Source organism: Cyanistes caeruleus, chromosome 29 (assembly GCF_971803275.1).
Source record: "Cyanistes caeruleus chromosome 29, bCyaCae1.hap1.1, whole genome shotgun sequence".
Taxonomy (NCBI): Eukaryota; Metazoa; Chordata; class Aves; order Passeriformes; family Paridae; genus Cyanistes; species Cyanistes caeruleus.
Window position 1 is genome coordinate 4,755,026 of NC_141729.1, and position 15,028 is coordinate 4,770,053.

Sequence of the window (15,028 nt, forward strand, 5' to 3'; positions counted from 1 at the left end):
TGCCCCCTGTATCAGGGGAGGGGCTGTAAACAGCCCTGGGTTATCGGGGCCCTACACCTGGGGGCGGCTGCCCCTCTCATCGGCCCCGGCCCCGGTGTGGGGGGAAGGCGTGGGTGTGATCGCGTGTCCACCTGTGTGTCCGGCCGTGTGTCTGTCCCTCCACAGCCCTGGGACAACAGTTGCTCCGCCGCCCTTCCATGTGCTGTGGGATGCTCCTTCCTGCCTGGGTCAAGGCCGGGCCCAGGGCCTCACGTCAGCGGCCTCGGGGTGTCGCAAGAATGTCGGTGGGGGCAGCCGGGAGTGCTGAGGGAGGGGGACGGTCCTATGGGGCGACACACGTAGGTTTCGAGAGGTGCTTTATGTGCTGCGTGGGGACGCTAACGCAGCCCCGTAGGGCGGGGGTGCCCGATCCTGTCCCGATCTCCCCGTTATGAAGCCGGGCCGTATTCGCTGCGTCCGCGGCGCCCATCGGGGCGGCTTTGGGGCGGCGGCGAGGCCGGTCCCTGACCCCAGTTAATGATTCCCCGCGGGGCGCTTGCCGCTGCCAGCGGCGCCGCTGGGCAAACAGCAGCCCAGGGCTCCGGGCCCGCGGGGGGGGGGCAGGGGGTGGGGGAGTGCACCCCGACACGGCGGGGGCAGCGTGGTGGCACGGCCGAGGAGCGGGGAGCCCCATTTAGGGAGGGCACGGGGAGCACTCCCCGTGTGCGGGGGCCACGCGTGAGGAGGTGTCCGTACCCCATGGCGGAGCATCAGGGGATGACAGGGCCATTTGCAGGCCACCGTCTCGGGGTACTCCGGCTTCGTCTTGGCTGTGCTGCCCGAGGCGGGGCCGGGCACGGCCGGGGGCCGGGGCGGGGCGGTTCCGCAGGGCTCCGTTAAAGCGGCGGCGGCCGGAGGCGGTGGCCGGAGGCAGTGGCGATGGGCAGCGAGGGGCAGCGGGGCCCGGCGGCGGCCCGGGGCCTGGGGCAGGGCGACCAGCGGGCCCTGCGGAGGGACTGCCAGCACCGGTGGGCTGGGAGCTGCGGAGGGACTGGAGGGCAGTGGGGGCAGCAGGACTTGGGGATACGGGGCGATGGCTTGGGGAAGGACATTTGGGGAGGACACACGGGGAAGGGAGCAGGACCCGAAGGCCCCGGGGTTCAGGTACGGGATAGGACCCTTGTCGTATCGGGAGGAGACAGAGACTCTGGGTGTCATGTAGACATACCGGGGTGGGGGCAGGTCCAAACAGGGGCTCACTATCCCCCACCTTCCCACAGTCCCGCCTCCCTCCTCCAGCTCCACTTCCAGCTCCACAACCCATTTTTCTGCTCCAATAACTTGCTGTGGGGGCCCTATGCTGGGATGAACACACAACCCTCCCGGAGCACCGACCAGGGACTGGGATAGGGAAACGCGACCCCATCTCTTTCTGTCTGCCACTCCCAGCCTTAAACCTCTCCTCACCCCATAACTTCCTCCATGGTAACCTTCAGGATCTTCGTCAACCGGAGCCTGGCGCTGGAGAAGATCAAGTGCTTTGGCTTTGACATGGACTACACCTTGGCCAGTGCGTTTTGGGGGACCATAAGGCAGGGGGGGTAGTGGTGGGATTCCCCCCAGCCCCAGCCCACATCCCTCTTTCCCCCCCTGCAGTGTACAAGTCCCCTGACTACGAGGAGCTGGCCTTTGCCTTATTGCTGGAGCACCTTGTCGCCATTGGGTACCCTCCTGAGATCCTTGCCTACAAATATGACCCCACCTTCCCCACCCGGTCAGTTTGTGGAGGGAGGCCCAGAGATGGGAGAGGAGGGGAAATGAGCCCCCCCACCCACTGATAGCTGTGTGGTGCAGGGGGCTGGTGTTTGATGCCCTGTATGGGAACCTGCTGAAGGTGGATTCCCACGGGAACCTGCTGGTCTGTGCCCATGGCTTCCGTTTCCTCAAGGGGTGAGTCTGGGAATTCACCACCCCTGGGGCAGGGCAAAGTCGGAGGGGGGGTCCCTCAGGGTGGAGTGCAGCTCCATGCTTCCTCTCCAGAGCCGAAATCCTCCACTATTACCCCAACAAGTTCATCCAGCGGGATGACATGAAGCGCTTCCACATCCTCAACACCCTCTTCAACCTCACAGGTGAGTGAGAACCCCCATTGTCCTGGCCCTCCCACCACCTTGGGGTACTGTCCTGCCCTGCACCCCCTCTCACAACCTACTCCCCCACAGAGGCCCACCTCTATGCCTGTCTTGTGGACTTTTTCACCAACTGCTCCAGATATGTCAAGTAAGAGGGAGGTGGTGAATGGGGGCTTGGTATTGGATTGGACAGGCAGTAAATCTTGTGGGGAGCTTCCCGTTAGCCGGGCAGGCCCTTCACCCCCTCCATTCCTGACTGTTGCAGCTGTGACACCGGCTACAAGCATGGGAATCTCTTCATGTCCTTCCGCAGCATGTTCCAGGATGTGCGTGAGGCCATGGACCATGTCCACCTCTCTGTACGTGCAATGGGCACAGGGCTGGTGGTGGTGGGTGCTGAGAGTGCTGGGGTTTTCCCTCAAGCACATCCTGGGAGATTTTGGCCAGCCCCACCCCATCCCTTCTGCAGGGCTGCCTCAAGGAGAAGACTCTAGAGAACCTGGAGAAATATGTGGTGAAGGATGTGAGTTCTGCAGATCCCTATGGACCCCTCCCTACTCTGCTGCCCTCAGTCAATTCCATGCGGCCCACCTTATGCTCCCCCCCACTGACTTACCCTTCACTAGCCCCGTGTGCCACTGCTGCTGAGCCGCATGAAGGAGGTGGGGAAGGTCTTCCTGGCCACCAACAGTGATTATACCTACACTGATGTGAGTAGGGGTCATGTCCCCCACCACGAGGTCCAGCCTGCCCTGGATTGGGGAAGCAGAGGGGATGTGTTGAAGCACAGGCAGGGTCAGCCTTGCCTGGGAGCAGCAGTGATGATGCCAGATGTCTTTGCAGGCTATCATGTCCTACCTGTTTGACTTCAGCAATGAGGACAAGGTGAGTCTGTCCTCGGTATGGGCTGGATAGGAGGTGCAGGGTGCCATCAGCATCCTCTTGTTGATCCCCTCTCCAGCATCCACAGGCTGACATCCCACAGCGCCCCTGGAGGTCCTATTTCGACCTGATTGTGGTGGACACCCGCAAGCCCCTCTTCTTTGCTGAGGGCACCGTCCTGCGCCAAGTCGACACGGTGGGGATCTCTCCCCTGCTGCAGGGCTAGTTGGGGTGGTGGGTACCATGTAAGCACTGAGCAGGCTCCCGTGGGCACAGCAAGGTAGATTCATGGCTGGTTGGACCAAGCAGGCACATATAACGGTGTCCCCCTCCTGGGGTCCTCTTGTCCTGCAGGACACAGGGAAGCTGCGCATTGGGACATACACTGGCCCCCTCCAGCACTGTGCTGTCTACTCCGGTGGTAAGCGCACAGCTGGGGTCTGTCTGGGCTCTGTGGGCAGCATAGGGGAACATGACCACACACGCCCCCCGCCCCCCCTCCTTGACCCCCTGCTGTCACAGGCTCTTCAGATGTGGTGTGTGACCTCCTGGGTGTGAAGGGCAAAGACATCCTCTACATGGGGGACCACATCTTTGGGGACATCCTCAAATCCAAGAAGCGGCAGGGCTGGCGCACCTTTCTGGTAGTTCCTGAGCTGGCCCGTGAGCTGCAGGTCTGGACAGAGAAGAGTGGTGAGCAGTGCTGGGTTGGGGACACAGACTTTGCCATACAAAGGGAGGTGGCCTGGAGCCTCCTACACCCCTCAATGGCAAAACTGCCTCAGTGGGCCATGCCCTGACCCTCTTTGTCAGTCTTGCTGGGCAGTGGGTGATGCTCCTGCACTGAGCTGGCCCTGTTGCCCTTGCAGAGCTGTTTGAGGAGCTGCGGAGCCTGGATGTCTTCCTGGCTGAGCTGTACCAGTGAGTTGGTTGGGGTGGGAGACAGGCAGGAGTGGGAGCACCTGTGGGGAACCCTTCAGGTGAGCCCTTAGCTGGGTCTGTTCCATTCCAGGCACTTGGATAGTGGCAGTAGTGAGCGCCCAGACATCAGCTCCATCAAGCGTCGGATCCAGGTGACACCCAGGGCACTATCCCAGCTGACACACAGCCCAGCTCCTCCCCCTGCCACAACTTCCTCCATGGGAAGGAAGTTCCCATGCTCTGACTGTCCTGCTGCACCCACAGAAAGTGACACATGAGATGGACATGTGCTATGGGAAGATGGGCAGCCTTTTCCGCTGTGGCTCACGTCAGACACTCTTTGCCAACCAGCTGATGCGCTATGCAGACCTCTATGCTGCCTCCTTTATCAACTTTCTCTATTACCCCTTCAGCTACCTTTTCCGGGCACCTCCTGTCCTGGTATGTAGCCCCCAGCCCCTGCTGGTCACCCACCCACTGTGCCTCAGTTTCCCTCTCTGCCTGAGGGGGAATAGACGGCATGGGGCTGGGTTAATGGGGCTGGTAGAGGTGTTGGGTGGGCACCCAACCCGTTGGCTGGCTGGTGCCAGCCTCTCTCTGGGAGCCTTGTCCACCCCCCCCACAGATGGCCCATGAGTCAACGGTGGAGCACTCTCGCCTGGACTCAGGGGATGCGGTCACTGCCCTTCCTCCCTGGCTGGCCCAGCATGGTGACCCTGGCCAGCAGGTGGGTGGCAGGGAACAGAAGGGCAGAAGGACAAGGTGGCATCCTGCCACACTGTGCCAACTGAGCCCCTTCTGCACTGTCTCAGGTCCCCCAGGACTCGAGTGGGGAGGAGGAAGATGATGGAGAAGCCTGAGCACACCCCAACTGCTGCCATGCCAGGTGCCAGACCCACAAGAGGGCTGCATTCAGTGGCCTTGGACCACTTGCACTGCCAGATCAAAGCTACTCGTGGCCACCTACTACATCTGGTGGCCACAGGATGGCTGGTGGCCCTGACTCATGGCCCCTGTCACACCTGTCCCTGGGCAGTTGGGACCTTCTCCTGACTGTGCCCAGCATCAGGAGAGGCACACCCCCCTCCCCTCCCAAGCCTGCTAGCTCCTGCCCCTTTAATTCATATCTGCTTGGTGCCCTTTATACCTCTCCCACCAGCTCAGTGCCAGCCTGGGGCCATCCAACACTAGGGTGAACAGGCAGTACCACTGCTGCAGTATCACTGGAAGCCCCACTGCAGCAGCTGGAGTCCCAGCAGCTCCTGCTCCTTTAGCCTCTGGGCCTGGCCATGAGCGCTGCAATGCTGGGTGGAGGGGGTGGGGCTCTGGAGGCGACAGCTGCTCCAGTGGAACTCCCTTCACCTGCTGTTCCCCTCTTCTTTTTTCTACCCTTTTCTATTTATAAAAGACACTCAAAACTGGTACTGCAGAGACATAGAACTGGCTGTTTTAATGGAAAACTGTTTTGTCCCTGCACCTGAGAGGTGCGGGCAAAGGGCAATCCCCAAACCCTTGTCCAGCACCTGGAACAAACACAAGTCCCTGGGGAGAAGGTGACAGCCTCGAGATATCCCCACCTCTGCAGAGGGAGCCAGGTCTGAAGCGCTCCACAGAGTGGAGCTAGCCCCTTGCCAGAACTCCAGCACACTGCTCTGAGACTTCTGCCAGCATCCATGACTCAACAGAGATGCTAAGCAAGGCTGGGTTTGGGTGCATCATGAGGGAAAGAGGAGGCAAAAGAGCGTGATGGGGCCAGGACCACTGCTTGCTGGGGCAGGGTGGATGACAGTAGGGCTTCCTCACCTTCTGCAGCTGCTGTACGGTCACTGTTCACAGCAGAGAGCACTTGCCAATCCCTTCACCAGCCTCTTGCTTGGTACCTTGTGCCACTGCCTGTTCCAAGTGCAGGGACAGCAGCAGAGGGGGCCTGAACCGCACTTAAAATGTTCGGCTGCCCCCAGACCCCAACCTCCAGGAGTTGGGGGCCTGGCCTGCTGCACCCCAAGGTCTTCTGCAGCCCTTGGTGCTGCTGTCAGTCTCACGGCCTCTGCAGAAGCTGCTGGGGCACTGCAGGTCCCCCAGCTCCTCAGTCACAGCCATTGCTACCACCTGTACCTCCAGACACTGGGTCTGCATATATGCCTCTCAATAGGGGACATACAGATGCTCTCCAGGTAGGGCACAAGGCAGTTCCAGAGCAAATTACTCAGGACATTGCTTTCAAACACTGGGAGGTGCCTGGAACATCACAGTCCAACTGATACCATTCTACAGGAGGAAAACGAGAGTGTATGTCACCTGGATGAGTAGCTGAGGGCAGTCCTGGGAACACAATCCCAGGAGATACAGCTGGTGTCTCCACACCACTCACTAGCCCACACACAACTCTACTGCAAGTTTTAATACACTTAAAATCAGCATTTAGATATTTGATACAGGCTTATTCTGTGTCATCCCCTGCCCCCTACATCTGAGGGGCAGGAAGAGCAGTCAGGGTCATGTCTATGAGGCAGCATGGTGGGCAGGCAGCCTGCCCCTGCTGGGAACCCCTCAGGAGCTCTTGAGGGGTTGGGAACCCAAACCCTCCAGCTCTGTCACTTCTGGCAAAGCCATGTTTTTCTGGAAGAAGAAACAAGTCTCCTCCTCAGCATCCAGGATTTCACTGAGGGATGACACCACAGGGTCATGGTCCTTCAGCATCTCTGGGTAGTGACTCCTAGCCCTCTCAATCCGTAGTGAGCGCCGCACGGGTGTCAGAAACTTCAGTTCTGGGCTTTCCAGGAACTCCTTTCCTCTATGGAGAGGACAAGAGACTTGGGTAAACCCTGCAGATGACCACTGGTATGGAGGGTGTGTGCTACCAGGAGCAGGAGTTTCAGCCTTACCTGGATGCAGATGTAACCCGTAACTTGACTGAGAAGTGAAGGGAGGTCATGGGCCTCCCGACCAGGCCTGGAGTCAATGCTATGGGCTGCCTCTCACCTGCACAAGGCGTTGTAGGCTCCCGAGAAATGGGTTCCTCCACCTTTTCTTCTGGCATGAGAGTAAAAGACCAACACTGTTGCCAAGAGCTGCTGGGGGGGATTACACCTCTGCACTCTGGACTGGGGCAGAGTGCCTGCCTGCAGAGGCCAGCTGAGCCTCTATCCCAGGCAGAGTAACAGTGTGTCCCATTTTTCAGATCAGTATTCCAGACTTTCACAACCTCATCAGGAGGGAGATGAGATGCTGAGACACACTGTAAACAGTGTTGCTTCCCGGCTGGCCAACATCAGGGAGCCCCCGCCTGCCCGTGTTCCAGTCAACCCCACAACACTCAGGTTACCTTCCCATTTTTGGCCTGCATCCTTCAAAATACTGAGAGCAGTTTCCCTGAGTTCCTCGACTGGCTGCAGGAAAAGCAGAACATGGGTCAGGGCAGGTCTGGCATAGGAATGGAGACCAGAGTTACAGCTGAATAGGAGGAAAGGCTTTTGCTGCACTGCAACACCCTGTGCTGAGGACAGCAGGAAGAGGCTGCAGGATTCTCCTTTACCCAGTGGGATCCATCAGCACCCAGCACAGCTAGCCAGGTGCCCACTCTGCATGGGCACGTCCCTCAGCATGGAATGGGACTGGCAGCACTAAAGGATTTTTTCACCAGTGACTAATGCTGCTAAACTCATTCAAAAACCTGGCCCCTGGATCTCGAGGAAGCCCTCCAGAGCAGAGGCAGTGAACACAGGAAGCTGGCACGCCCCACTCACCTCAGCCCCAGCACTGACTGCTTCTCTGTACAGCTGCAACACGTCAAAGGGGCCGCTCCGGGCCAGCAGCTTTGCCTGGCAGATCCAGAATTTGGCAAATTTCTCTGCCTTGGGCACAAGGGACAGCACTGCCGACAGCTCCTCTGCATGGACACCCTGCAAGGAGAAAGGGTAAGAGGCTGAAGAAAGGGGTTCATGGCATGGAGGAGTGTGTGCACTAGGAAGCAGTCCGTGCCTGACCACAGCTCCCAGCACTCTTCAGGAGGTAGGCCTCCAAAGTCTGGGTTTGCAAGTCTCCTACACAACCATGGCAGATAAAAGCTGTCCCGCCTCTATCTTCCCCTTGCATAATTGAGTCTAGTATTCCAGAAGGGTGTCAAAGGATAGACTCTAGTGCTGGCATTAATTGGGGCCAACAAACCCTGGAGCAGGGCTAGCGGTCAAGTCTTCCCAGTAACTGTTTCACACCAGGGCCCTACCTCAAACTGTGACATCCACCAGGGATCTACATCAAGTTGGCTGGGGTAGAATTAATTTCCTTCCCAGTGGTTGGTATGGGGCTGTGCTTGGGATTTGTGATGAACACAGTGGTGATGAGAGGTATTTTCATTACTGTTGAGCAGGATTTTTACACAGGACCAAGGCCTTTTCTACTTTTTGTGCTGCCGCACTGGCAAGGTGGCTGGGGATATGTGGGAAGCTTGAGAGGAGACACAGCCAGGAGAGGTGACTCAAACAGTCCAAAAAGATATTCCAGACCCTATACTCAGTATATAAAGTGGGGGAACATTTGGAGTGATGCTGTTTGTCTTCCCAAGCCACCACTTCATGTGATGGGGTCCTGCTCTCCTGGAGGTGATAGAACACCTGCCTGGCCATGGGAAGCAGGAAGTCAATGTTTTGCTTTGCTTGTGTGCACAGCTTTTGCTTACCCGATTAAACTGTCTTTACCTCAACCTATTAATTCTTTGTCTTTTACCCTTATGATTCTCTCCCCAGTCCTGCTGGTGGAGGACTGCATGAGCAGCTGCACAGGGCTTGACTGCTAGCTGAGGTTAAACCACAACAGTCTTTTTTGACAGTGTACCTCTCCATTCTCCCAGTCAGCACAGCTTACTGCATGCCTTTGGTCTACCCATAATTTTATGAGAACTTTTATTTTCCTATGTTTCCCCTCTGGCAGTTGAACACTTGTTCCCAACCCCTGTTTGCTACTGGAGTGACATGGCCCTCATCCTGTGGCATGCTCCAAGAGAGGAGAAGCTCATTAAAGCAGCTCCTTTCCCATTCCCACCTCCTCAATGAGCTTCAGGCACTCAGTGAATATAGAGTTGATCTTTGCTAGGCAGTGCTGCTCTGGATTCTCTTGCTTCTCTTTTGCTTTGACCTTTCTGCAGGACAGCTTCACTGCCTGCTTCTGAAGCAGCATCATTGGCGGCCGCTTGTATTTCTTGCCTTTGGATGCCAACCACTCCTCCAGCTGTTTCCTGTCCAAGGACCAAGAGATTACAGTTAACACTCCAGAAGACAGTAGCTTGACATAAGCTGGCTGTTTTTGCTCGGAATTTCCCTTTATCCAACTTCAGCTTCTTAAAAAGAATCAGTGTATCTAGCTCAGAAACACACCTGAGCTCTAGACTGGGAAAGGAAAACACGCTCAAGCATAAACCTTGAGACTAAAGCAGGAGAGTGACCACACACTCTCCTTCCACTTACTGAATCAGTGGGAGAGGAACCCAGGGTGCCACCCAACAACATCCCCAACTCTTTCAGGGCATCAACCTCCCAACAACCTTTTGCTGATAAAAGACTTTGGACTCCGTTTTCACCAATGACGGTGCTGGCTCACTCAGTCAAACCCTTTAAACTCTGCTGTTTCTTGGAGGCAGGACCCAGATGGCCCGAGCTGCCACTTACTTACGATCTGCAGCTGATGGGATCCTTGGGATACACCTAGCCTGTGTGCCACTTGCCTTTGGCAGCTCTGGTTTAAGCTGATGTTTCCTACTTCTCAAATCATCCTCAAATACATGAGTTTTGGAATTGTGGATGCTGTGAGACTGGTTTGGGTGATCTGTCCCGTGGGATGCTGCTGTGTGTCCAGGAGGCACCACCTTTATATCCTTCCTGTCCATTCCCTCTTTAATCATGGGTCTTGGCCATGGCAAAGTGACACCTGATTTCAGACTCGATTTCACGTTTGTGGTTCCCCGGGGCTTGCCCAAGGTGGGAGGCTTGGTGGGAAATCTTCTCACTGGTGAAGGTTGGCTGTGGTGCTTAAGACTTCCCCCTGGAGCTGTGCCAGGTTGCCTCACTGTAGAAGTTTTTCCCTGGTTTGTTCCTGGGTTTTTATATAGCAATTCAGCAGAAGCAGGAAGGAACTGAGACGGCTGAAGTGGTTGAGTTCTGATACTTGTATTTGGAGATATGCTCTTTGATTCTGACAGGGTTTTCCTGAATTTATCCAGAACTGGCTCTTCCTTAGCCTGGCGGTTACTAATTCTGTCTTTTGGACCCAGAACAGGCCTCGACATTACAGCTGAGCTTTGCTTGTGGGCCAAGACTCTCTTCTTCCTGATACTGTTTGCATCAGATTGGAAAGTTCTGATCAGCTCCGGGGATGTTGGGATCTGTGGGTCGAGGTTTTCCTTGTGGCAGACCAGCCTGTTCTGCAGCCCCTCATTCAGGGAGTGAGGTGCTCCAGGAGGAGGGTGGTCACTTTCCACCTGAGGCGCTGCTGCAGTGACAGTCTCCTGTGTAGACTTCTGGTTCCTTTTTGGATTTAGGTGACCAGAGCTTGAAGGTGGGAGCCTGCCTCTAGTCTGTGCAGAAGCAGGAATTGTCATAGTGTTCCCTGGCTGCGCTGGACACGCCCCTCCTGCTCTCCGGGATGTATTTGAAGGCTTCTTTTGAGCAATGTGGCCAGTGTGCTGTGTGGATTTGGCTCCAAGCTTGCCATCCTCTTGAGCACCCTCCATCACATTCCCAAGAACATCCTTCTTGTTCCTGTCAACCTGGAAAGACAAAGCAGCCCTCAGCTCCAAGGAGAGCGCAGCTTCGTCAGACCCTGACAGCTGGCCCAGGGGACAGTCATGTGACAAAGCAGCTGTCAACAGAACAATAACACAATACCCACCAGGATGCGGGCAAAGGATCAGTCTCCCGAACTGAAACTCCTAAGCTAAACTCCTTTGAAAAATAGCTAGTTGACTCATTGTCAGCTATTTAGCAATCTGTGGTATGTCCCCCATTTGGAGTCAGGAACTCATGACCTGACTTGGGGTTGTGGTTTTCAAAGCAAGTTACAGACTTGAATTGAAGCCAGGATGAAAAATTATGATGACTAAAGTACATTCTCTTGTGACACTATAAGCAGCAATCCTGAGTGAGACCTTTTGAGCTCTCTTGGACTGTGCGGGCTGTGACCAGCATCTCCCTCCAAGTGGGGATTCTCAGAGCTAGAAAACTTTCATGTTTGCTGTACTTGGGGGAACAGCAAATGATGTCAACAGAGACAGGGCTGATAACCCCTTTCCCCAAGGCTCAACCCTTTTCCTGTTGAGAAGATACAAAGGCATCAACATGAGTCCTTCACTGAATTTGAGGAGAACTTTTCACAGATATATCTTGTACAAACTCTTTAGGTCTATGTGTGTGTAAGTATGGTAGACCAAATGTTCTATGAATGTGGCTTTCCTTGGTTCTTAAGTACTTTAGATTTTTAAGTCAGGCCTGTAAGCAAGTTATTTTTGTGCTACAGTAAATTCTAGATTAATCCTTTGTTAAAATATTTAACTGAAGCTATTCATTAAATGCTGTTAAGTTTAAGTGCTGTTAGAACTTTCAGGCCTAAACTGTTGGTCAAGCCTCGTGCTCAGATTAGCAAGGCAGTCTCTGCTCTGAATCTTGTGACTCAATGGACCTTCCTTCTTCCTTTTTATCCTTACTCTTCCCTGACTCCCCCATCCCCCACATAGATAACTTTTGCACTGGTTTCGGTTTTAGATTGATTGTTTTAGCTTGCTTTTTCTCTATGTGCTTTAACCATCCAGTAAGTAGTCGAGTGAACCTTGACAATGAACTTCGTTGTGCTTTCACTTTTATATTAAAACTGCTTTTGCTGATATCTTTGCCAGTGATTCTTTAAGCAACCATAATACACTCATTCGTGACAGGGGACTGTGTTCTGCCAAGGCTCACTGTCGCCCTGAAATCTCAGTTTTTCGATCTTGTTGACATAGTTTCTAAAAACTTTCCCAGGACAGTGACTGTAAACATAGATATGTGTACATTCTTTCTGATACACGTCTTTTGATGGACATCTCTCACGGCCAGTGTGGTTGGGAAGGTGTTAACCTGACTATCCAATCCCTGGCCATGGTCAGAAACTTATAAATACTGAGAGAAAAAAATGAAGTGTTCTTCCTTTCACCACACCTTGAGCTGCATCCATGTGACTCATTTCATGTCCAACAGCTACAGCCCACTTAAAGCATGAAAGACTCAAAACCTTCCTACTTACATGCTTGAGTTTAGAAACTGGTTCTAAGGGTGGATTCAGGTGGTTAGTCCAGTCCTTTAAAAAGGGTCTGTAAAAGTCCAACAATTTATCAGGTTATTTATCAGCCATAAGAAAGGCAGAAAGAGTTAAATATCTAACCCACTGCTGGTTGTCTCAGACACAGGAGCTTAGGAGTAGCTTAGTAGTAGTTTTGATTTCAGAAATCAAAACCTTTCAAGGAGCACTACCACATCCTATTAATTCTTTCTCTTTTGTGTGGCAACAGAAAAGCAACACAAGCCATTAACATCCAAGGTTGTCACAAAACTTCCATGGACAACAAAACTAATCAAAATTATTCCTGCAGACAGTGGTCTGGCAGGTAGCAGGGCTCGAGGCTCCCAAACTGCCCTGTGTGTCACAGACAGCTGAGGTCATGCTGCAGACTATAGTGGTGCCTCAGAGAGTCTTCACCAGAGTTCATTGCAGTGTGGCTCATCCACAAGCCCTGCAGCTGTCCAGGCACTGCAGATAAGCAGGAAGGTGGGACAGCAGGCCACTGTCAGCTCCCATAGTTCTGTCCTCCCTTCCTCCTATGCACAAAACTGGAGCCCTCTGACAGCACCCAGCTGTGGAGTTCTCCCATCCCTCTGCTTCAGGGTAGCAGCTCAGTCCTCTGCGAGGATTAATGCCTCCATAAGTTTGTTTCTTTTTCTGTAAGAAAGAGCCTAGAGAGTGAGGGGACCATCCTCTGTTCTGCCTAAGTGCTGCACTATGCCAAAAAGAAAGGTCATGAATCTTCTCTCATTCCTATTATATTAGTGCTGTTTCCCAGAGCCTGGGGACAGGGAATGGTTTGCTCTTTGATCTCTGTGCCAGATGCACAGAAAATGCCCCTTCCTGATATTAACATATTCCAAAGGCCACTGGAAGCTGCCATTAAAAACCAGTGGTGAGACTCCCATTATCCTTTCCTTGAGATCTGGTTCCAAATCTGAATCTTTAACAGCAAGGCTTGTTCTGCCAGAGTCAGGAGTTGAGATGAGAAAGTTTCAAAGAATCCCATAAAATATGCAGAAGAGACACCATCAGCTATTGGGAATTTGTGCCTGCTGCAAGTAACTATAGACTGGTGCCAGGGTGCTGTGGGGGCAGAGCCTAGACAGGCCCTAGAGGCCCTGGCACGAGCTGGTTCTTTGTACACAGATTGGAGAAGGTAGACACTGGGCAGTGGGGAGAGCCAGCTATACCTCAGACCTTTACATATCATCTCATCCAAGCCCAACATCGTCCTAACTTACTTTGCGCTTGGGTATTTCAGCCTTTCCTTGGCTGCTTGGCAGTTCTGCAGCCGGCTCCTCCGTTGCACTGCAGAGAGATGACAGTAAATACAGTGCACACAGCATGGTCTCAGTACTCAAAGAATGAGTACCCACAACAACAGATTTCTGTTACTCTCAAACACTCTATGGCACACCTCTGGAGCTCCCTGCCCAGGGAGCCTGGCAATGCTGCTCCCAGAAACTCCCATGCACACAATATTGCCTAGAAGCTCACTGGCACTTAAGCTTCCTGACCCTCACAGTGTGATGCCACTCAACACCTCAACTGTGCACAGCTCAGTTTGCAGGAGAGGGGAGATGCTGTCCATGATTCAACTTCAGCTGTCTATGCTGCAGGCCTGCATTCACTAGCAGCCAAGCCCCCTTCTAAAACACAAGAGGGAAAAGCAAGGAGTGTCTCAACAGGACAGAGAATACTTCTGACACCTCCAGTTTGGCTACAGCACCAGGGCATCTCACAGCCAGAGACCAGCATCATCCCATCCCCAGGGCCCCGGTCCTAACACTCTCCTGGTCTCACCCAATCACCCAATCAAACCCTGCCGATTGGGTTGATGAGCTTTAGGGACATGTCAAGCTCCGCCGCCCTCTACTTCCCAAGGCTTCCACGGAGCCTCAAGAGCAGCAAGATCCCCCAACGCATCCCCGCTCCTCCCACACTGCCTTCTCCCAAAGCGCGTCCCTGGGTCCGTTTTGTGGGCACCTCCCGCAGGTTCACACACCCTCACCCACACCACACCCCCTCCACAGGCCCCTGGGCCGCCCACACCCCCAGGTTCCCCAACCGGGAACCCCTCAGACCAAGCTCCGAGGCTCCCAACCCCTCACCTGCCCCCTCCATCTCAGACGCTTCCGCAGCACGACCACCGGCACTCCCAACAACCGCCGCGCCGTCCTCATTTGCCACCGCCTTCTTCAAATCGACCAATGGAGAGAGCCAAACGCCGGCTTTGGCTCCGTTATTGGCTGAGGGGGGTAGGGGGCGGTGACAACGCGTCCCCTCCGGCGGTCGCAGCCGCTGGGGCGGGGCGGGGGTGGGTGCCTGCGATGACACGCGTTGTCACGCCGTGACAAGCCATGTCATGCTACACTGAGCCAGGTCGCGACGTGCCATTACACCGTGTGCCGTGCCGTGCCGTGCCATGCAATACCACGCGATGCCACGGCACACCATGCTATGCTGCACCATGCTGTGCCACATGATAAGGCATGGTGTGGTGTGAAATTGCATGATATGGTACACCACATCATGCTATGTGATGTCGTGCCGCACCCTGTAATGCCACACCACATTGTCCTGCTGCACTGTGGCCCACCATGCCATGAGCTGGCTGCAGCTGGGGCAGAAGTGACAGTTCCAGGCAGATGCCGGGGCTGCTGGGGATCCACCATGGGATGCCCGCCCCAGCCACCTCCCATCTATGGTGTAGGCATGGAGACAGAGTGGTGGAGGGTCCTGCATGAGTCAGGATGGTCCCTGGGCTGTGGGGTGGCCCCTCACTCCCTGAGCTTTCACCCAAAAAG

General features: G+C 54.7%; 2 protein-coding genes across 11 annotated transcripts; one reads left to right on the forward strand and one right to left on the reverse strand.

Moving 5' to 3' along the window:
• LOC111938924 (cytosolic purine 5'-nucleotidase-like) lies at positions 1–11,784 on the forward strand. Of its 6 annotated transcripts, none has more exons than XM_023940892.2 (18): positions 1–338; positions 1,476–1,549; positions 1,636–1,753; positions 1,834–1,929; positions 2,020–2,111; positions 2,202–2,259; positions 2,377–2,470; positions 2,581–2,634; positions 2,738–2,821; positions 2,955–2,996; positions 3,073–3,189; positions 3,348–3,414; positions 3,516–3,686; positions 3,863–3,914; positions 4,006–4,066; positions 4,179–4,355; positions 4,540–4,641; positions 4,727–11,784. In XM_023940892.2, the coding sequence occupies exons 1-18, from the start codon at positions 325–327 to the stop codon at positions 4,772–4,774; spliced, it is 1,521 nt and encodes a 506-aa protein (XP_023796660.1). In that variant the 5' UTR covers positions 1–324; the 3' UTR covers positions 4,775–11,784. The 6 variants fall into 6 exon arrangements, with proteins under 6 accessions (XP_023796660.1, XP_086721440.1, XP_086721442.1 ...); XM_086865314.1 differs by having other exon boundaries at positions 3,097–3,189; XM_086865316.1 differs by having other exon boundaries at positions 11–109.
• Positions 5,340–14,528, reverse strand: CKAP2L (cytoskeleton associated protein 2L). Of its 5 annotated transcripts, none has more exons than XM_086865310.1 (10): positions 14,306–14,344; positions 13,739–13,870; positions 13,463–13,529; positions 12,183–12,249; positions 9,578–10,674; positions 8,955–9,147; positions 7,661–7,816; positions 7,240–7,303; positions 6,800–6,944; positions 5,340–6,708 (listed from the first exon to the last, which is right to left on the reverse strand). In XM_086865310.1, exons 5-10 carry the CDS (start codon positions 10,636–10,638, stop codon positions 6,465–6,467), a joined length of 1,863 nt encoding a protein of 620 aa, XP_086721436.1. In that variant the 5' UTR covers positions 10,639–10,674; positions 12,183–12,249; positions 13,463–13,529; positions 13,739–13,870; positions 14,306–14,344; the 3' UTR covers positions 5,340–6,464. The 5 variants fall into 5 exon arrangements, with proteins under 5 accessions (XP_086721436.1, XP_023796652.1, XP_023796650.1 ...); XM_023940884.2 differs by having other exon boundaries at positions 6,800–6,947; positions 13,639–13,870; positions 14,306–14,339; XM_023940885.2 differs by having other exon boundaries at positions 6,301–6,708; positions 6,800–6,947; positions 14,306–14,338.
• Between the last annotated feature and the right edge of the window lie 500 nt (positions 14,529–15,028).

What these genes read in the sequence shown, in the direction of transcription:
- LOC111938924 (XM_023940893.2), top strand. Translation starts at nt 919, where the DNA reads ATGGGCAGCGAGGGGCAGCGGGGCCCGGCGGCGGCCCGGGGCCTGGGG. An exon ending in TCCTGCGCCAAGTCGACACG is followed by an intron (nt 3,190 to 3,347) that starts GTGGGGATCTCT and finishes CTTGTCCTGCAG; the next exon opens with GACACAGGGAAGCTGCGCAT. An exon ending in CTGTGCTGTCTACTCCGGTG is followed by an intron (nt 3,415 to 3,515) that starts GTAAGCGCACAG and finishes CTGCTGTCACAG; the next exon opens with GCTCTTCAGATGTGGTGTGT.
- CKAP2L (XM_023940882.2), bottom strand. An exon ending in GCCTGAAGCTCATTGAGGAG is followed by an intron (nt 7,817 to 8,954) that starts GTGGGAATGGGA and finishes TTCTCCTTGCAG; the next exon opens with GGTGTCCATGCAGAGGAGCT. An exon ending in TGCAGGCCAAAAATGGGAAG is followed by an intron (nt 6,948 to 7,239) that starts GTAACCTGAGTG and finishes CTCTCATGCCAG; the next exon opens with AAGAAAAGGTGGAGGAACCC.